General features: G+C 51.2%; 1 protein-coding gene across 1 annotated transcript in view; it reads left to right on the plus strand.

The window, feature by feature from the left end:
- RND2 (Rho family GTPase 2) overlaps positions 1 to 14,721 on the plus strand; it is a 21,053-nt gene extending 6,332 nt beyond the window's left edge. The window contains exons 2-4 of the mRNA XM_029964464.1: positions 9,909 to 10,018; positions 13,103 to 13,237; positions 14,058 to 14,721. Coding sequence (XP_029820324.1) covers positions 9,909 to 10,018; positions 13,103 to 13,237; positions 14,058 to 14,306 — 494 coding nt within the window. The 3' untranslated portion in view covers positions 14,307 to 14,721. The remainder of the gene's footprint in view (positions 1 to 9,908; positions 10,019 to 13,102; positions 13,238 to 14,057) is intronic.
- Positions 14,722 to 20,744: the final 6,023 nt, after the last annotated feature.

The raw sequence follows: 20,744 nt of genomic DNA on the forward strand, positions 1-20,744 counted from the left end.
TGTCCCGCAGCCGGCGCGGCTCTGCGGTGCTGCACCTGCCTGTAGGGAAACAAGGAGTAACGAGAGAGCCGGCCCCGGGAGCGAGGGAGGCCGGAGGGGAACGGGGAGGAGGGAAGGTGCTGCTGGAGGAGGGAACCCTCGACCTGGGGAGCGGTGCCCTGGCCAGTCGTTGCTCCCTGCCACAGAGCCCCTGGGGTTCTCTGGCGTCTTTTTGGCTTAGTTTGGTTTTGCCTCTTTGTGTCCTCGGCTTTGGATCTTTGTGAAGCTGCGGGTGCAGCTGTCGTGGCCCACCAAGACCTGTCCCAAACTTTGTGCTGTCTGTCTTTCTGTGGAGGCACGAGTTGCAAGTGAAGTGCTTGATGCAGAGCTAATGAAAGTATTGGCATCCTGCAAAGTTCACATGCACTTTATAATTTACCTTTGGACTCCTTTGTACAGGCAGTGCAGCTGAATGCTGTGTTCTACTGGTGAATGTACATCATGGGCTCCCTGATGCTCTTTCCCCATATTTATGTAATTTCTGGAGTCCTCATGACAAATGAAGTCCTCTTGGTGTCCAAGAGCAGTAGTAAATTAAAACATGACCAAGGACTTTCTTTGCTGTTGTTTATTCAGATTCCTTGCTGTAATTTTGCATTCACCAAATGACAGCTTATAGGATCAGCATAGCTCTACCTAGAGTAGTGGCTTTACTAAGTCTAGTTCAAACATGTAAAATATATTTGTTGAGTCTTTTCTGGAGCTTTGTGATCCAGAAGACCTTGCTTTTTCCCTGAGACAAGAAGGGGTCTTTAGCTATGCTGGCACGCTGTGTGTGCTGTGATGTGAGCCCTAAGGACTCTGGCTCCTGGGGCAGCTCCTGGGGCTGGAGCTTTGGATGATATGTTGGCTTCATCAGCGTTGGCTCTTGGCTTTTGACCGGGAGCTGTGCTTGGGGCACAGAATGGTGGCTACAACGTGGAAGCTGTTTCATGGTGGATGGTGCTGGGCTGACGTGTCTGTGTGAAATCCTTCAGACACGGCCACACTGAAGCCATCCAGGGGGCCTTCAATGCAGAGGGTTCCTTGGAGCTGCTCCAACGGGTGAGTCTGGATCAGGCCACACCAGGAGTGAGGGGTGGCCGACCTCACGTGTCACCCCAGCACACCTTTGTGTACACTCACAGCCTGGTCACCCCCATGGCTAGGGGTTTCCAAATCGTGGGCTTCTGCAGCTCTGGGAGGGAATAGAGTGGGCTATCTTTGTTAGGCTCTGAATGGCTTTGCTCTGAGAATCTCTGTTTGATATAAAAAACTTCACCTTTGGAGGGTATGGAAGCATGTCTGAGGCATTGTCTGCCTTTTAGGAATTCTCCAGAATTATTTGCATTGGTCTTACAAATGTTAAAAGAATAAGATGTGATAAAAAGTCTTTAAAGCTGTGTATGTGTGTCTGATCCATGCATCTGATGCTGTCATGCATTCATTTTTCCTCTTTGCAACAAAAGATATGTTTGTCTAATATTTATCTCTACAGCCAAAAGGAAAGGGACTTTGATTCTTTCTCTCTCCTGCTATGAAAAATGTCAGACCTTTTTAGCAGCTTTGGTGTAGATAGAGTTCGTCAGGTAGTTTTCCAGATAAATTTCCTTCTGTTTCAGCTTTTATTTGGAATACAAAGGGACTGGTTGTTAATAAACAGTCCTGCAAAGCACTACACAGCAATTTTTCTCAGTAATCAAACTGATACTTTTAGCTGTAGAATGCAAACTGCTCTTTGGAGCCCCTTGTAAATGGGAGCTTTGGTAAAAGATGTTTTGCACAATAGTGAGTTGAACCAGCTGAGCTGAAGGGGCTGGCAGCAGCTCATTGCCCTCCCTATGGAGAGTGACAGGCATCAGAGGGTACTTTCCCTTGTCTCTATGCTACTTCTTCTCTCTTTTAAGTCACTTTGCATGCAGGGGCTTATTGTTCATGATAAATTCCATCCCAGCAAGATTGGGAAGGGAGGTGTTGAGAAACTGCTCCCCTCCTCATGCCCTTTCTATTTTAAAAACTTGCCATCTCTTAGATAAGTAATTGGAACTGAAACTCCCCCAGAAATCAGCAGAGACCTGGACAGAGGAGCAGGCTGTTCATTTTTACTCTTTTATGAATTCCCCCCTCCCTGTACTTTGTTGAGGAAGTGGTTGGAGACTCTGGAAGCTGCACAGAGTGAGCAGAGTGTCACTCAGCAGTGGGAGGTGGTGCAAGAGCATTCTGCCTGGAAGAGTCCCTTTGTGGTGACTGAGAGTGGCTGCAGTCTACCTGGCCACTCAGCCATCCCACTGGTAATCTCTGTACAGCCCAGGATGTTGTCTGCTCCCTGGGGCCTGTCATCCTGGCTGATGGCAGTGCCTTGGAAAATGCAGCCTTTTGGGCTGAACCAGCCCCTCCTGTTAAATGGCAAACAGAGGCTGTGACGTTGGCTGCTGGCAGGCAGGAACTCTCCTTACAGGAATATTGCCGTGGGGTAGACAGAGGTGATGGAGAACTGAATGGCTCTCAAATTGTATTGAGACATGTGATTTCCTTTAAATGTCTTTTAAATGTTCCTTGATTAGTTTTTCTGAGGCTGAAGGGTGACTCTGGAGAGTTTCCAGCACTGAGACTCCTTCATGAGGATGAAACCTGTGCTGCTCAAAGAGGGCAAATGCTGGGACTCTGCACTGTCTCAAGTGCCTTAGATCTAGGAACAGACTAGGGAGAAAATCCCCTCATCCAACATCTGTAGGGTGCTGGTTGCGTTTTATGTTTCTTTCCATTTGTGTCCCAGCTCGGGATAGACTGTGGGAGTAAAACTGCTTCAGGTGCCATTTCACAGAATGGCAGGGGTGTCCCATCCCTCCTGTCCCCTGGGAAGCCTGTACTGTTTGCTAAAGCCTCCGTTAAAAAGCAGTTTGACATCCCTGTGTGTGAGGGAAGGGGTGCAGAGCCTGCCAGTTGTATGGGGTAGACACGTCTCCAGGGAGTGGCCGTGCCCTGGCACCCTCTACTCGTGAGCCTTATGGAGGACATGGTGCTTTGCTGCTCTTCATGCTCCTGTTCTGGCAAATTCTTTTTGCTACCTGTTGGCTGAACGTGCTTGCCACAGAAACAACTCTTCTGCGCGGCGACGGTATCTTGTGGTGGGGGAAACTCCTGTTCAACTGGATGCCTGATGGCTTGGGAGTGCTGTTCCCAAAGGGCTGGGTGCCTCCCAGACCTGCAGTGCTGGTGCCCTGGACCCATCAGGAAGAGCTTTGTTCCTTGTGGCAGGTGGAGAAGGGCAGATGGTTTGTGATCATTAGCCATGCTCTGCAAGGAGTGGGCGAGTTTCGTTTTGGCGTGTTGGGTGTGAGAGGGAGTGCTGTTACCCCTGGGCATGCACTGGGCAGGGAGGTTTTCCTCAGCAATGTTCCCTGTGGGATCAGGGAGGGTCCATGCGTCTGCCCAGCTCTGGGAAATCTCATGCCCAGAGTGGAGCCACTGCAGTGCTCAGCAGGTCTCTGGCAGTGAGAGCCTTTGGCAACAGCTGACCTGCTTCCCAGGGACCAGCACTTGGAGCATTCCTACCATGACTCTGGCATTGCCAGTGAACCTTCTGCCTACACTGGACTGACTCAATGCCCTGCTTGTTCTGCAGAGCTCCTTCCCAAGCACTGACTGTGAGCAAGGGGAGTCATGGGCTCAGGCAATGCTGCTGCCCAATGCCTCTCCAAAGCCACAGTACCATGGCACTGGTGCTGGCAGGTCTGAGGCTTTGGCCTGAGCCCAGGTGGACTTTTTGTTCTGTTTCCAATAATACTGGAGAGGAAGCTACTGTGTGCCTTGCAGCCTGGACTCAGTTCTTTGTTTTTAGTTCACCCCCCTATGCTGGGAGGCTCTGCCTGCCTGCTGTGTCTGTGGCCTCAAAGTGCAGGCAGGCAGAGCAGTGAGGGACCTGAGGTCATTGAGCTGCTTGGTTCATCTTTTGCTGCTGCAGATGCTGCTGCGGAGTAGAGCTGCCTGCTTCTGGTAGGAGCATCTTTTCCAGCGCTCAGTGGGAGGCCCAGCCTGGCATTGTGCCTTGCACAAGGTCACTGTTGCCATGGAAAGCTGCTGGAGAGGACTTCTCTGTCCTTTGTGGGCCATCAGGATGCAGCGTGGCCGAGAGCTGCAGTGTCTGCCACAACCTGCGGCGTTTCAAAGATGGGCACCCACAGGTCCAGCAGTGCCCTGGGCCCTGCTCTGTGCTGCAGCTCGCAGCAGAGGAGCTGTGTGGCTGCCAGCCTTCCACAGCAGCCGCTGTCTCTTCAGCAGATGCGCTTTCAAGACAAGAATAACGCTGTGAATTGCAAATCCCCCTCCGCCTCCCTCTTTGCCTTTCCTCGGCAAACAGTCTGCCTTGGAATGGCCTGTGTGGGAACCCACAGGCTGCGATAACAGATCTTTCTTTAGGGGAACTACTGAGGAATGTTGATGAGATTAGGGAGCTGAAAGGGACTGAGTTTAGCAATGGCATCTCCATGGATGCTGTGGCTGTCTGTGCCTGGATTCCCAGGGTGCAGCTCCAGGATTGCCATGGCTGCTTCTTCTAAAGAGTAAGGGCAAGTTCTGTCTCAGAAAGAGTTCAATGCCACTTGCAGTCTGAGGCAGAGAGAAAATGTGGAGCTGCCCTTTCCATACCAAAGTAGCTCCTCCCATCCTTCCTGTTGAGACTGGGAGCCTGAAACCAGCATACTTGTGTTGTGCCTCAGCACTAATACATAGTTAAGCCTAAAAATACATGCAGCTGGGTCACATTCTCAGGCAGGTCAATAACCAGTCAGACAGAAGTTTTAAAGGGTTGCAGCAGAAATGCTTATCTGGAGTGGGTGGAGGATGGACCTGAGAAGCCACGGCAGGGCAGGATAGTGCCCAGGAGGATCATCTTGCTGAGCTGTGCATCGTGTAGGGCTGCTGCAATGCTGTGGGACTCAGGGATGGAGGTTACTTCTGCAGCAAAGGCAGCATGCCCTGTGGCAGCATCTATCCTTTGTCCCCTACGGATCTGAGAGGCTCAGCCTCTGCAGGACCATGGAGTGTCCTGGGAGTTATGAGGTGCTGGGGAACAGTGCCATTAGTGACAACCAGATGACCCTGCTGGCTGCTGTGACCTTGTAGACAAGGAGGGGCATTCTGCAGGGTGAGTTTGTTCCCAGCTCTGGTGCAGACCCCTTTCCCACAGCCTGGAGGTGATCTGTTCTCTCTTGTGGCAAGGACAGCTCCCCCTGTCCCCTTTGCTCCAGATTCTGAAACCTCCAACCCATTAAACTTCACAAGTGTACAGGCCCAGCCTTCCCAGTGGGGAGAAACCTTATCTGGCAGCCAAGCAGTCGGGGAGGGATCTAATGCCTGTGCACAGCAAACCTGAATTTGCAGCATTGCATCAAGATAATTGCACTGTTCCGCCCTCAGGCTGAGGGATGGTGCTCCCCAAAGGCAGAATGTGTGCTGGCTGTGCTGCAGGAAGCTCTTGCCACTCCTAGTCCTTGTTGTACCCCATAGAAAGGATGACAGGCAGGTTGTGGCAATGCCAGCTGCCCTTGTGACATGGTGAGAGTGCCAGGAAGGGACTTCTGACTCCCATTTGTCTCCCTTGTCAGCTGCTGCAGGCATGATTTTGAAAAGTCTGGTGAGCTCCTTGGCTGCATCTGCAGACCCAGCTCTCCCACTCCAGACACTCTGTGATGCTCCCTCTGGAGCCAGCAGGGACTTCTACAGGGAGCTTTCAGAGCTTCCTCACAGTTGCTGGAGGGAGGTTTGCATCTGAGCAAGCTCCTCTGGACCTCTGGTAGCTGCATGTGTGAGACAGGACACAGGATTGGGATGAGGCAGAAGCACCCCTGTGCCTGTCTGAGCTGGAGATTCTTCCACTGGTAAATCCAGCAGAACAGCCTCCTCCTGAGGGGCAGGTTTCCAGTAATAAGATCTGGAGAGAGGCCCAGAAATGCCACCTCAGCCCATGTAAATATAATTCCCTTCATCCTGATTATGTCCATCCTGAAGGTATGTCACCTGGGCTCTTCAGTAATTCACTAGTTTTTGTATGTGCATTGTAAGAATTAGGAGCAGAGGTTAATTGGCCAAGCTGTTGATCAGTCTTGCACTTTTTAGACAATTGCTTGTTTCATGTCATGGAGCAGTTTCCTGCTTTCCTGTACTTCACAGAGCTTTGCATGAGCAAGAGAAACGTCAAAGTCCAGCCAGGAAAGAAGCTTGTAGAAGTTGTGGGGTTTATGGCTTGGCCCTGCTTTGGCAGCTTTGTCCTCCTGCCCAGAGCTTGGCTGGACTGTCGGTGGGATCTGTCTGGCAGAGCAGACATCCTCTGTCCCTGCAGAAAGCAGCAAGTGCTGCAGCACTGCTGGCTCTATGGGGAGGGTTTACAGTGAGCCCTCCAAGACAAATGTGCTGCTGAGAAATTTAGGTCTGGGCAGTGCTCGTCTCTGTTTCAAGCCAGAGCTGGCCAGGGCTGCAGGAGCCCCTTGCAGAGCAGATCGTGGCTCTGGATGCACACTGGCTCTCCTGGTTTGTAATGTCCTGTTGTTGGATGGAGGGTGCCCATGGGAGGGGGCTCATTATCTCTAGAACAGCTAATAAGGAACAAGTGAAGATCAGCACAATATTGGTATAGATGAAACAGCATTCAGTCCCCTGCCCAAGAGTGGCATCTCTGAGCTGCAGTGCCAGGCATTCCAGGGGCTGCCAGCCAAGGAGAAAGAGGAGCTGCTCATGGCTGTAGACACCTCTGAATTTCAGACAACTGCGTGGACTTTATTTTTAAGCTGTTTTTTTGGCTTGCTCCAGTTTTCCTTCTTTAATCATGAGCAGATGCACATAGGTCCTGTTTGTTGCAGACCTGGGTGCCAAGTGGGAGAATGACTCATGCAGTAGAGGAAAGCTGAATCTGCAGACTCACCAGAGTTGGGCGTGTGTGTGTGTGTGTGTGTTCGGAAGTGCCAGACTGTGAGTCTCTGGAGTGTCCTGCTGGAGTATATGAAAGGTGCTCAGAAGAGCTAGAGTTGAAGGCACTGAGGCTTTTATGTTTTGTTGTTGGTTTTTTTGTTTGTTTATTATTTTTTTTAATTATTGCATGCAATGAAAAAGCAATAGATGCAAAAACTAGAAGACTAATAATCACCCAAAAAGAATTCCCTGATTCAGTAGAGTCACCTCCAGAGCAAGCTGGGGATTGCCTTGTCTGGGAGCAATGCAACTCTCCTGCCCCACAGGGCAGCACTGACCATGGGTCCCCCCCCATCAGTGTCCTGGGGTGGGCAGAAGCTGCTGGTGCCACAGCTGGGAGTGCTGCTCTGAGCTGAGTGGAGGTGCCAGGGGCGACTCCTGCTCTTTGGAGTTGGAGCAAAAAGTTAATGAATGTGAAGCAAATTTTGATCTCATTAAGAAGATAAGGTTGTTTGCCTCATGCTTCCCTTCCCTCGGCTTCTCCCACCAGCATGGGGATCTTTCCTTTTGTGATCACAAGTGGTACGAGTGTGATTCTGGGCACGAGGATGGGACAGAGGTGGTCTTGTGGGATAATGGGGGGCTGCACCAGCGATGCTGGCTGTCTGCCAAGGGGCTGGCTTGCTGCTGAGGAGCAGCAGGTTGCTATGATACAGTTTGCTGTGGCAATGTCTGTGCTGAACGAGCCAAAACCACCTCTACAAAAGGAGCATTCCTTGGCTGGGAGGGGGTAGATTTATCTGAAGTGTTTATGTAAAACAGAGAAGCCGAAGGGAGAGGATGTGTGTGGGAACGCTTTCCTCCAGTGCCAGGGCCCCTGTCTGGAGGCAGACACCCCTGTGTGCATGGGGGAGAGGGCACGGCTCAGATAAAGGACCTGACTCATTCAAGCATGTGGATCAGCGCTGGCTTTCCCATCTCATCCCCTCAGCCCACACCAAGCACATGACTGAAATCCGCATTCAAAGGGGAGCTCAGCACTCCTGCGCTTGGTGCTGCCTGTCAGAGCTGCTCGTGCCCGGCGGGACCGGGTCATCTCGGGGCACCAGAGGGAGCAGCGCATGGCACCGGCTCTGCCAGCTGTGACCTGCAGCAGCCTGAGCCTGCGGCCAGGTCAGAAAGCCCTCCGTGCCACCCCGTGCGGCATCCCCGTCCCCAGAGCTGTCCGAGGTGCCGCAGGGACTGGCTGCTTTCCATCGGGGAGCGTGACTTTCCCTCTAGGAAGAGGGCTGGGCTCTGCAGAGATCAGGGTCCGTTTCTGCTGTGCTGATCGCAACTGCTTCCTTCCCGATGACTTGGCAGGGACAGAGACACATCTCTCCAGGACCGGAGCAGGGGGGGCAGGTGCTTTTGCTCCTGTGGGCTGGCCATAAGAGCTAGAGATACCTGTAGCCAATTTTGCTGGGAATCCTATTGCAGATTTAATCCAGGGCATCTGCCTCTGGCTGTGTGGGAATGGTGGGGGCTGTGCTGCTCAGAGCCCCCGAGCTCTGCTGTTGGTGGCTGCTGCTGGTGCTGTGCTCTGAGCCAGTGGCAAGGGGAGAGTGAGTGGCCAGTCTCTGGCACTGGGCAGGGTCTGGGAAGATTCCACATAGCCCTCAGCCCGCCCCGTGTGGGCTCTGGGCAGAGGCAGGAGTGGTCATAGCTGTGCTCCCCAGGCTGCGAAGGGATTTGGGTGTTTGCAGAGCACCGGCTGTGCAGCGCTGTGCAAGGGGGCTGTTGTAGTCCCCCCTGTGCAGGACCAAGGGGCAGAGCTCCTGTGCAGAATCAGCCCATTCTCCTCCCACGCAGATTCCCATTGTCCCGGAAACATAAGCCACCATCATCCATAATTCATCAGGTGCTGGACTCCGTCAGGGAGCCGCCCGACACCCGGGCTGGGCGCTCCACCCTCCCCTCGGTGTGGGAAAATGCTGGGTCTGGGCATCCTGAGGGGCTGCGGCAGGAAGCGCATCCTGCTCCCTCGGCCTCGGGTGGGCGATCCTGCTTTGGGAGGAAGCAGATTCAGCAAGGACTCTGGTGTCTCTGCTGACCCTTTTCATAAACAAACAACTGCTGCTCATCCCTCCGGGAAGTTTAAGCCATTGCAAAGACAAATATGAAACCGAAACAGTGTTTCTAAGGAGCAGAGGGCAATCGGCTGCATTGAGCTGATTGCTCCATGGCTGTTTGCTGAGGCATCTGCACTCACCGACAGAATGCACTGCGAATAACACCCCTATGGCACAACGACTTTAATGCCTGAAATTTGCACTGAAGGTGTGTGCAGGCGCATGTGTGTGCAGTAGAAGGTGTGCAGGATTCAGGCTGGGCTCTCTGCCTGCTCACCGAATTCCAGCAGAACGCAGAATCATCCCCTTCCATTTATGGACTCTTCACCAAATCCTGTCACTTCTTTTATATATCAAAAAGAAGCTGTCTGGCTTTTTCCAGCACAAATCCAGAGAGAAAGGCAATTCATTTTTACCTGTCTTAAATTCTCATAATCTACGTGAGCAGGCTCTCCTGTATAAAGATAGCAAGAGAGGATAAAAAATAGCAGCAGCATTTCCTGTCCTCTCTCAGCTGCACCTTTCCACTGTTAGTGGTGCAGCACTGGCATGATAAGTGTTGGAATCCAGGAGTGAGTGGTGAGTAAGGTGTGTCCCGAGCTCCTTCCTGTGTGAGCAACATCCCCCGGCAGTGCAGCTCCACACAGCCTTGCCAGATGCTCACTAGGCTGGGAGAGGGATGCAAAACTTGCTTTTTCTCTCTGTAAAGAGCTAAATACAAGCACACAAGGACAAACCCTCTGACTTCCGTGCCTAAATAAAGGAACCAAATCCTCTGCGAATCAAACTCCTCTAAACCTTATGATGTCTGCCACTGGTCTAAAAGTTGGGTTAACATCCTGCTCACCCCACTCCTCCCGCTCCTCTCCGCAGGCTCAGCGTACTATGACAACGTCCGTCCCCTGGCCTACCCCGACTCGGATGCTGTGCTCATCTGCTTCGACATTAGCCGCCCAGAGACCCTGGACAGTGTGCTGAAGAAGGTGAGTGCCCCGTGCCCTCTGGCCAGTGAGTGCCCTGTGCCCCTGTGCCCTCTGCAGCAGCTCGTGGAGCCACCCCGGGGTCCCTGCTCCCCATCAAGGCTCAAAGCTCTGGCCCTGTGCCCAAGCCTTGGCTGGAGTCTGTGTGCTCAGAGGAGGATGGTCAGCTGCTGCTGCTGCCACCATCTCTACATGATCTGTGCAGAATGCAAGATATTTCCATTTGAAAGGAGCCCAGTGAATGGTGAAGCTCATGGTGGCTTGCAGCATGTGTGTGAGGTCTGTCTGTATTCACACATACAAATGTGGGGACAGAGAGAAATGTAGGGCATTTGTTCTGTTTTTTTCATGAAGACCTTGGAAGGTGTTTTGGATCTTGTCACCACCAGTGACTGTGCATTGCCTGCAGCAGCTGAGAAGTGGCCCCTGGTGCCTGTTTCCAAGCAAGCAGAGTGCTCAGTTTTTTGGTTCTCCCTTCAGTTCAGCATCTGCACAGCAAGAAAGACAGCAATCAGTTCTCTATAGCTTGACAACAGAAATAATGAGCTGTGGCACTGAATTTCAAGCCCGTGAATGAACATGAGATGGCACAATGCCACTGGCCTGGAGCGCAGGGCCCTGAGCACCACCTGCCCCGGCAGAGCTGACCATCTGCGCTCTGCAGGAGCAGCTGAGGGGTTTGGACCTGCAGGTTAGTGACTTTCAGCAAAGCTGACATTCCAGCTGGCAGGTCCCAGAGAGCCCCACAGGGCTGGGGATCCTCTGAGGAGCACCACTGGCTGGTCTCCAGTGGGTCACTTCATGAGGCTTTCCTCTGAGATGGAATGAAGTCAAGCAACTCAGAATGCTGCTCAGGGGAGAGAGGAGAAATGGCCTTCTGGTCTCTTGCATCCCTTGGTCCTGGCTGTACCCTGCTTCCTTCCATGAAGTTTAGGGAGCTGTGGTTCCACTGTGCAGCAAAGCATCTGGCAGCTGCATCCTGTGTCCCAGGGGTGAGCCTTGGCTGGTGTCTCGTTTGTGACACTCTTTGAGACACCGAGGCGTGAAAAGCACCACAGTGGTTCCCGTGGCTGTTCTCCTCAGAGAGCCCCAGGCTGCCAGGGCTGGACTGGCCACAGCCTGAACATGTCACATTGTACTGGGTGCCCTCTTGGCCTCCCCACATTTTGCCAAATGTTGTGCAGAAGCAAGTGGCTCTTACTCAGCGGTTGGGAGGCCTGAGAAGTGGGTCTTTGTCTCAGGAGTGTCTTGGTGAGGGGACAAAGACCCTTCTGATAACTCGGTCAATGGCTCAGTGTTGGCTTCCAGAGCAGGTCCTGGGTACTGAGCAGGCTGGGTGGAAGGGAGGGTGTTTCATGTGGACTGAAGGAATTCACTGCTCAGCTTGGGAGTCAGCAGAATAATAATGCAAGCGAATCACTTACACCTTAATGAGATGCAAACCCCTCAATAATTAGCTGGGGTTGGGAGTTATTTATGTCTCTCTGCACACTCTTCTTGTGAGTCCACCCTGCTTGGTGCATAGCCTTCTCTGTGCAGCCTCACAGGCACTTTGAGTGCTGTTAGGGAATGTCTTTTTGATATGGTAACTTAAAATAAACCCTAAATCCCAGGGGATTTCTTAAGTGCTGTGTTTCCTTTGGTGCAGACTCACAGCCTTATGGAGGTGAGGAAAATTCCTAAGATACCATGAAGTTGAAATGGGTTTTAGCTTGTGATATCAGGCTGTTCAAGCCTCAGGCAAAAATACTAATTCAGCAGAGGAAATCTTTATTATTGCTGCCCTTTTGATGCCTGGGCTGCTGTACAGCATGTACAGTTGAAGGGACAGCCATCTGAGGGAATGCAAACAAGCAACTCTTCCTTTCATACAGAGAAGGTTTTCATGGGGTGGTGCCTTTGTTCTGGCAAGTCTTGATAGCACAGCAGATCTTGGGCTCCCAGAGCTGTCAGTCATGTGGAAAAAGCATCCCAGCTCTCTCCAGAGACCAAGGAGCCCTGTGTTACTGTAGACAGCTAGGACCTCTGCCAGGTGTGAACAGACCCTGTAGCTCAAACCCTTCATGTAAATCAGGATGCTTGAATTTGAGTTCCAAAAGAACTGCATCTGCTCCTCGTTGGCCCTTGGTGCTCTGTGGCTGAGGCACCAGAGATCTGTGCAGCCCTTGCTGCCCAGGGGCTGGAGGTGCCTGAGTCCTGGGGAAAAAATGTCCCTGTCAAGCAAATACCTGAAGATACCTGAGCCCATCTCTTGGTAGAAAATAAAAATTTTCCATATTTTGTAGTTGCTTTGGTCTGATACTGGTTGAATGAAACCTGGGTTGTTCTTGGCACTTCCCCACCAGGTTGTGGACACTTGGTTTTCTGTCTTCTTCTGATTGCCCAGGGTATATCCTTAACCATCAGTTAGCTCAGCAGGAAACTGCTAATTCCAAGTAACATCTTTAGCCAGGGGTAATCTCTGTTATCTGCTTCCTACTTCAGAACTACTAGATAAGTAACCAGGGTGTTGACATGCTGATGGGGCTGTATAGGTTCTCCCCAGGGGGAGGTCACAGGTGATGGATTTATTTACTGCTGCAGACACAGCTGACATCAGGCATTCATTCTGGGAGCTCTGAAATGAACCATTTGTGTGAAGGACATGGATTTTTGCCCTGGCCTTCTCCTTCCTTTGCTTCAATTCTTTATTTCTTCGGTTCTGGCTATACCTACACTCTGAATATCATAATGTCTTTAACATGTGGTTCCCAGTAGTAAACAAACAGTGTGTGTGCTGTGCAAAGAGCTCCCTGCTGGCTTTGTTGACCCTTGGGGTCCCAGATCTGTGCACCAGATTGTGTGGTCCTTATTTTGCCACAGCCAGGACTGGCCTCCCATAGCCTTGCCCAGGGGATGCAGCTTGGATCAAAGAGGTTTGCAAAGCATAATCTGCAACAAGTGAGCATAAAGAGGCCCTCTGACCATTCCCATCCTTGTCTGTGGCAGTCATTAAAGTGCCCTGGTGAGCTGATCGGTGTCTGAACAGTTGTGACCCCCCCCAGTTTGGAAAATCATACACAGCAGAGCCTCTTGTTTCCTCTGCAGTGGCAAGGGGAGACGCAGGAGTTCTGCCCCAACGCGAAGATTGTGCTGGTTGGCTGCAAGCTGGACATGAGGACAGACCTCAACACGCTCCGGGAGCTTTCCAAGCAGCGCCTCATCCCTGTGACACACGAGCAGGTGGGTTTGGGCAGGACTCCACGTGGATCAGGGAGGAGAGACAGGGGCTCCACGACCCACAGTACCCAGGTCTTGGTCTGCAGCAGGTTTGATTGTGGCTCAGGACCTCAGAGCTGCTCATGCTGACAGCACTCTTGTCCCCAACACTGGCAGACCCTAACTTATTCCCGATGCTCTGCTGAGCAGCCTCCTGCTTAGTAGCCAAAAAGTCATTCCTCAGAGAGGGTGGAGATGCCTGATTTGACAAGCTGGACTGGCTAGAGGGGAGTGTGAGCTTCTGCATCTCCTACTTCAGTGTAGCTCTTCCCCCAGTGACCCTCCTGCTCAGGTTCTGTGTTGAGGAAAAACTGCTGGGAGGGAGGAAGCTGGAGCTGGAAGGGCTGAGGGGCTGCTGCTGCTGGCCACCAGTGGACCCAGTGGTGTCTCCAGGCTGGCAACAGACCCGGTCTCTGTGGTGCAGGGGTGGCTGAGCCCTGGGCTGCTGTGCCTGGCTCTGTGCTGCACAGAGCAGGTGACTGTCCAGGTGAGAGGGATTGCCCAGGTGTCTCAGCTGCAGGGGTGGCATCGTGTGAATGAGAAAGTGCCAGTGACCCAGGGCCCAGTGCTTGGCAGCACTGTCTGCTCAGGAGGCCGCCCTCACCTCTGGAGCTCTCACAGAGGCTTGCACTGTGTTTACAGGTGCTGAGGAACCACTGTGAGAGCTGTGCTGGTGGTGCCACAGTGCTCTGGCAGGGTTGCCGGCCGTGAGGGAGGATGCTCCTTGCAGAGCACCCGTGTCTTAACCTTGCTTCCTCTTCCTCCTGCTCTCTCTGGACTGCAGGGCAGTGCGCTGGCACGGCAGATTGGGGCAGTGGCCTACGCAGAGTGCTCCTCCAAGGTCTCGGAGAACAGCGTGCGGGACGTGTTCCACGTGACCACTCTGGCCTCGGTCAACAGGGTGCACAAGAACTTGAAGCGCAGCAACTCCAAACGGGGACTGAAGCGGGTGTCACAGATGCCTGGCAGGACAGACTTACTGAGTGACACGGAGATCAGGAAAGACCGAGCCAAGAGCTGCTCCATCATGTGAAAAACAGGCTGTAAATCGTGTGTGTGTGTTGTCCGTTTTGTACAGGAACTGGCTGAGGCGAGGTGCTGGCTGCGGGAGCCAGCCTGCCTTTCCAAAGCCTTTTTCTCAGTCTCTAGGGCTGAGGAAAGGTCCCAGCTGCAAATGGGGGTGCACAAGTTGCCCTGCACTGTGGAGACTTCTGGGTTGGCTGCTGCTGTGCAGGTTGCTTGGGATGAAGGAAGCACTTGGCAGAGGAGTATTGAGGTGCTGGAAGGTCTGTGACTGGGAGAAACAAAGGGAAAGGGAGCGATGCTGTCTGTGTGCCACCTTCCTGTACCCACAGCCTGTAGCCACAACCCTGTGCCTTTGTGCAGCTGTACAGCACACACGGTGTGGGGTGAGGGCTGTGTGGGACCTGGGTTGGAGGGAGGAGGGGGGATTGCGACCCGGAGGAGGTGTTCTTCTGATCTTTCTTTAGAAGAGAAAGATGTTTGAGGTGGTGCTGCCCTCTGCGAGGCTGGACAGCAGGTGCCATGGAAGGTGCAGGACTGGGCCAGAGCTGGGAGGGAAAGCACCCTGGGAAGGCACCTTATCCTGATGAGACACCGTGGTAGTTGACCTCCTGTGAAGAAAGCAGACAGATGTCTCTTTACGTGGTATTTTAGATACCTGAACTCCATTTGAAATGCAGCAGAGTGGATCTGGCTCCAAGGGAGAGGTCTGTCCCAGTAGATGCATCCTGAAAATCCTGGTTCCCTTCAGCAAGCAAATGCCTCTTGGGAGCTTGTGTGTGAGCTGCTGCCACCTGGTTGCTCCCCAGGCTGCTCCCTGCGAGCAGACTGCAATAACTACCCATATCCTGCTCTCCACCCACTTCCAGCTGCAGATTGTGTTGCATGGTGCTGTATTTGTCTGGTATAGATGAGCAAACTGATTTTATGTGTATCTGCACGCTGTCTCTGCTGCGGCAGTGGGATGGAAGGTGCTTCCTGCCCTCATGCCTTGCTCTCCAGCCTCCTCCCAGCACCTCCCGTTGCTTCTGCCACTCCCTCCCTAAATGCCTTTGACAACAGTGTTAGCCTGGGCTTAATGTCACGTGGACACTTTAAGGAAAAGAAGAATCTGCTCTGTTGCCAGATCCAACTGTGTCTGTGGGCTACAGGAAACAAATAAACATCGTTGGAAAATGCATAATGCTCGACTCTGTTCATTTTTAATAGTCAAACCACGCACCCTCTCAAAATCTCTTACTACCTGACTTCTCTTTCTGTTCTAATGTCTCTCTCTAGGTCTTGAAATACGCTTGCAGTTCCCCTCAGTGAAAAACACAGAGGACTTAGCTGCATGTGTTCATTTTGGAGCTGAAACACCTGCCTTAAATAACCTCTCCCTCCATCCCTAATCCTTAAACACTGTGGAGCATTTGCAGGTTGTCTGTGCCTGATCCAGCAGTCTGAGCTGACACGAGCTGCCCCTGTCCTCACTGCAGCAACATCTTTTGACTCAATATTTTGTGTCTGCTCTTGCACCCAGGTCTTAGACTTCAGCTGCGTGGTGAAGGCTTTTTGGGGAATTGGAGCTGCTCAGTTACCAGAACAAGAAAAACTCCATCAGTGACTGGACACTGCTGTGCTGTGTGCAGGTTGCAAGAGCATGAAAATGCCCATCTGCAGTCTAGGGGAAGAGGAACTGAGCGAGGCAGTGTGCCAAGAAGAACCCTCAGCATCACAATGCTTTTTTTTTTCACTCTGCAGGGTTCCCAGAGCCTTTGTAAACTTCGTTGAGCAAAACCAGGTCCCTGCTTGGATGGTAGCAATTGGTGGCACACGAGTGTCATTGCCCACTCCTCACAACCTGTGTGCAGTTGTTGTCACCATCCTTGTGCCACACAGTTACTGTGTCTCCCTTCTTTCTGCAAAGGAGCAGCAGTATTTGGCAAGCACATCCCCTTATACCATGTTCTATCATCTTTTAAACTTTTGAATTTAATCTACAAAAGCAGTTCCTGAGTCACTGATTAGTTTAAACTCCCAGGTATTAATTTGTTAGCTTGCCCTATAAGCAAATCCTTAGTTCCCAGGATCTATCCTGAGGGGAATTTTCAATGCCCACTCCCACAAGATGCCCCCCAGCAAGGGAACCAGGACATGAAACTCCAAATTGCCTCTCTGAAGAGGCAGCTGCATTCTCCAGGGTCTTCCTTCTGCTTTCCATGCCCAAGTGACATCTCCCATGCACATTCAGCACTCAGCACTTTAGGTGAAGCTGCAGTGCCAGAAAAGCAGCTGGTGTTTGGGGTTACACAAAACCGACGGGGATCCTGAAAGCTTCTTGTTCTGATTTTGTGAATCTGTTTATTTTCTGTACTGCAGGGAAATGCCATTGCTACCCAGCCCCTGCCCCCCCCTCAGCACAGCTCTAACTAGCTGGAAACCCACGGTATGAAAATAATGATGCTGGAATGAAAGTAATTTGTGCCCAGCTGCTTCTAGAACAGCCAAAAAAAGGTGAAAAATCAAAAATGTGTAGCCGCCAAAAAAAAATGTGCATTTTGCCAGAGTGAGCAGGACCAGAGCCAGACTCAGACCTGGCCAGAGCAGAGCTGGACACAGAAACGTGAACCTCATGGGAAGATAATGAAAGCCAAAATGCAGATGCTGCCACAGCTGGGCTGAACCCAAAACATGCATCTGCCACACTTGTATACAACCCAGACATTGACTGTTTGAAGCCTTTGAAGGTTTGGACTTGTGGCTTCAGACTGGGATTGAATTCTGGGCTAATGAGTATCCCCATCCCCTTCTCTGCCCCTCCTCAGAGGGCTATAAGGCTGTTCTCTGTAGCCACAATTCAGCAAGCAGCTTAATATTCTGGCACTTGCTTCTCCACTAGATTGCTTGTCTAAAAAAGAGTGTTTGGATTCCCACAGTAGCTCATTTAACCAGAGTTTTCAAAGGAGTCCCTTTCCTTCACTATCCTTTTCTACAGAGGAATAAACAAGACAAAACAGGAAGCAAAATCAAAAGAAGAATAGAAAAGGCAAAGAAAAAGAAAAATGTCTGAAGGAGTAAAGGAGAGCCACAGCCACAGAACAGACGAAATAAACCCATTGTTGGGTCCCTTCTCCTCCAAACCAAGCCAGAATCTGCAGGGAGCAGTTTGGGAGTCTTTTATATGGGAGTAGATAGAAAAGTAGTCAATGAAAGTGTTGGGATTTTCCCCTTTTATCATGAAAACTGTTCCAAAGAATCTGCTGAAGTTAATGACAGATAATTTGGGATAAAAAAAAGCAGTGGTCCATGGGTGTGTGGGATGCAGCCACAGCCCTCACTCCTGAGCATCAGAGTTTCTGTTAAGAAGCACCAGGCAACCCAGTGGTGGCATTTGGGGGCTCCCACTGGATCCCACAGTGCAGGATTGTGACAGTTTCTGCAGCCAGGAAAAACACTCATGGGCCCAACCTCAGCACTCTCTGCCACACAGAGGCAGGGAAGGCACTCCTCATTACCTCATTGCCTCATCCCACCCTCCTCCATGTGCCAAGGGAGGGTCCAACCCCTGTGAAGAGGGCAGGAACTGACCTGACTGCAAGTGGGAGACTTCACAGTCAGCTGGGGATGGGGTTTGCTTGGGAGACTGGAAGCTCTGGATCCCTGAAAATCATCAACAGAGGGAATGAGGCTCCCTGAAAGAATGACTCAAATAGCCAAAGTCAGCTGCTGGTCTCAGATCCAGCCTAGAGACCCCTTGGTCAGCTGGGAGTGCAGGACCTGGTGAGAGCTGGCTCTGGCTTGTGTGGGGTGAACTCCCTGCTCCCTCCCAGCTCCACACTGGGCCTGCCTTGCTGTGGTGCCAACTTTGGGCTCACAGGGGCAGGATGGAGGAGCTGCTGCAGAGCACCCACGGGCTCTCCTCAGCAGATGAGTCAACACAGGAAAGAGAGAAACAAAAACAAGCAGATGAAGTAGTGGAACTGACACATGAAAGACGAGTAAGGAGGACTTGATGCCCCTAATTAGTGCCTGCAGAAAAACTGATGAGCCACACTGCCAGTGCAGGTGTCCCACCAAAAAAAGCATTGCCTACCCATGGGGTGGGCTGAGCAGCTCACTGCCAGGGACAGCAACCACTTCAGTCTGGGTCTCAGCAGAAATTGTTCTGCTCCCAAGAGTGGTGACTTGCTGATATTCTTCCAGCCCAGATCTCTCTGCAGCAGCTGCTCTGCAAGGCTCTGTGTGCCTCTGGCACCAAGTCACCAGCTCTGCAAGGGTCCTTCCACTAAAAATGCTAATGGGAGACAACTAATCAATATATGTGAGATGGCAAGAACTATAATAAAACCCTATAGTGATTCCAAGTTGGGCTTTATGTATTTATTAATGGACACCTTCCAAATCAAGATAATGTTACAGTGACAATTACCTGTCAGCAATCCCATCTGTACTAATTGTTCTGGTATTTAGTGTAATAGCATTGAATATAATGAAGTTAAATTATTGAAAAGAAATATATAAAGCCTTTATTAATAATTAATGACATCTTTCTGGTGTATTATTTTAGTAAAATTCCATGACCTGTAAGATTAGCAATCAGAGGACCCAAGGGAAAAGGAAGGAGAATGGGTGATCAAATAGAAAGAAATCAAAAGCAGCTGAAGAGTTCATTTCTTCTGTTTCAATTCAGTTCTGTCAAGCTCAAGAACTGCAGTTGGGCATTAAGTCTTTCCAGACTGGACCACTGAATTAAGGCCCTGTTGTGTTGGAAGGGGGTTACAGCTGCTCAGAGGCAGCACACCTGACATCTGTTTGAATATAAAATGTCTTTGCTTTCTGACAGGGAAGTGAAACTCCCATTATTAAGCACAGGACCAGTTTCACCTGTTAAATGCTCAGAGGAAATCAGGGCTTGACCTCTGGGAGGTGCTGAGGGAGGAAGGAAACCTGGGAGCAGGTGGTGGGGCTGCAATCTGTGTGTGCAGGTGGATGGGAAGAGGCAAATGCAAGAATCCAGCACTGCTCCCAGCTCTAAATCATGGCAAATATATAACACCAGAGAGACCTGCCCAGCTCAGTGTGAATCTGAGGCCAGAAGCACAGAGGAGACACTGGGGCTCCTGGCAACAGCCCTGCTTTGTTTTTCAGTGACAAGTGAAAAAGTGATAAAGTTCTTTCCTCTGTTTTACCAATGTTGCAATCAAGTGCTCAAACACCCTAGGTAAGAAATGGCAAAGAACCACTAAACTAAGGTGAAACTGAGCTGCAAATGAACCACATGACGTTTCCATGTGTTTACTCTGACCCCAGATGATTTCTACAACTGTAAATTAATCATCTTATTTCGTTTAATCAATCAACCCATTGTAATCAATTGAAATGCATATATGCAAAATGGCAAATGCTCCTCTCAGAAAGGGCCTTGAGGGAACGTGCATGGCAGCAGCCACGCTCTGTAAAGCTTGTTCCATTTATATAAACGAATAAATACAAATGCTCAGGACTTCATGATCTGAATATTAATGCAGGTAATTAAACATGTTTATTCTGGCAGATGACTGCATGCCAGCCCCTGGGGAGGCTCCATGAACAGAACCTCTTCCCTGAGTCTCTTGCCTGTGCTGCATGAATATATTCATGGCCCCCGATTTATCCCCACAGAAAGGTGGGAAGGGGAGGCACAAAGGCCATCAGTTAGGAAAGACAATGATGTGCAAGACACAGATGAAATTTCCTTCTTCTTTTTGACTGGGTTTTTTGATATGGAGGTGGTGGAACAAGCCCAGCATGGTGCTTTGAAATGGCAACTGAGCCTGATGGTTGGCTCCCACCACCAGACAGTTACATGGTGTGGCTGTTAGTAGGTAGAAAAGCTTCCAGCCCTGTGCAGGACACCTTGGGGAGCCTTTCCAAGGGAAATCTTGCCCAGTTGAAGTCAGCTGCCCCCAGGAGTCCTCCTGGGCTGTGCTGTGATGCTGCCAAGGCAGCCTCAGTCCTGCTCCCTGGGTGAAAGGAGCCCCACAGACCTGAGCTGCTTTTGTTATAATCCTCTGTAACTGTGGAGAGTTAAAGAAAAGCTCTGTAGGTCAGGGATAAACCCATGTTTACCTGTGTATGCTTTCTCCACATCCAGCCAGATTCCCAGCTCCTTGGTTCCCATTTACAGCAGCAGAAAACGTTTTACTTGCCCTGGGGCTGGGGCAGGGGAAACTGCAACCCCTGCAGTCTGGGTGCCAGAGTCACATTAGGGTTAAGAAGGGGTCAGTGGTTTTTAGAGAGCTGTGTGGTGATCAGCAAAATAACGAGCTGCTCTCAGAGCCCAGTTTTCTGGGCAGGGCTCTGCCAGCAGGGCTTTGATTAGTATTGCCAGCACACACTCACACAGATGCACAGCTGGTTGCTTGGCTAAGGGTAGAGACAATTCAGTCTCCTTTCCCCCCCTCTCTTCAACTCTTAAGAAAAAACA

Source organism: Manacus vitellinus, unplaced genomic scaffold (genome assembly GCF_001715985.3).
Source record: "Manacus vitellinus isolate BGI_N305 unplaced genomic scaffold, ASM171598v3 scaffold_72_pilon, whole genome shotgun sequence".
NCBI classification, from domain to species: Eukaryota; Metazoa; Chordata; class Aves; order Passeriformes; family Pipridae; genus Manacus; species Manacus vitellinus.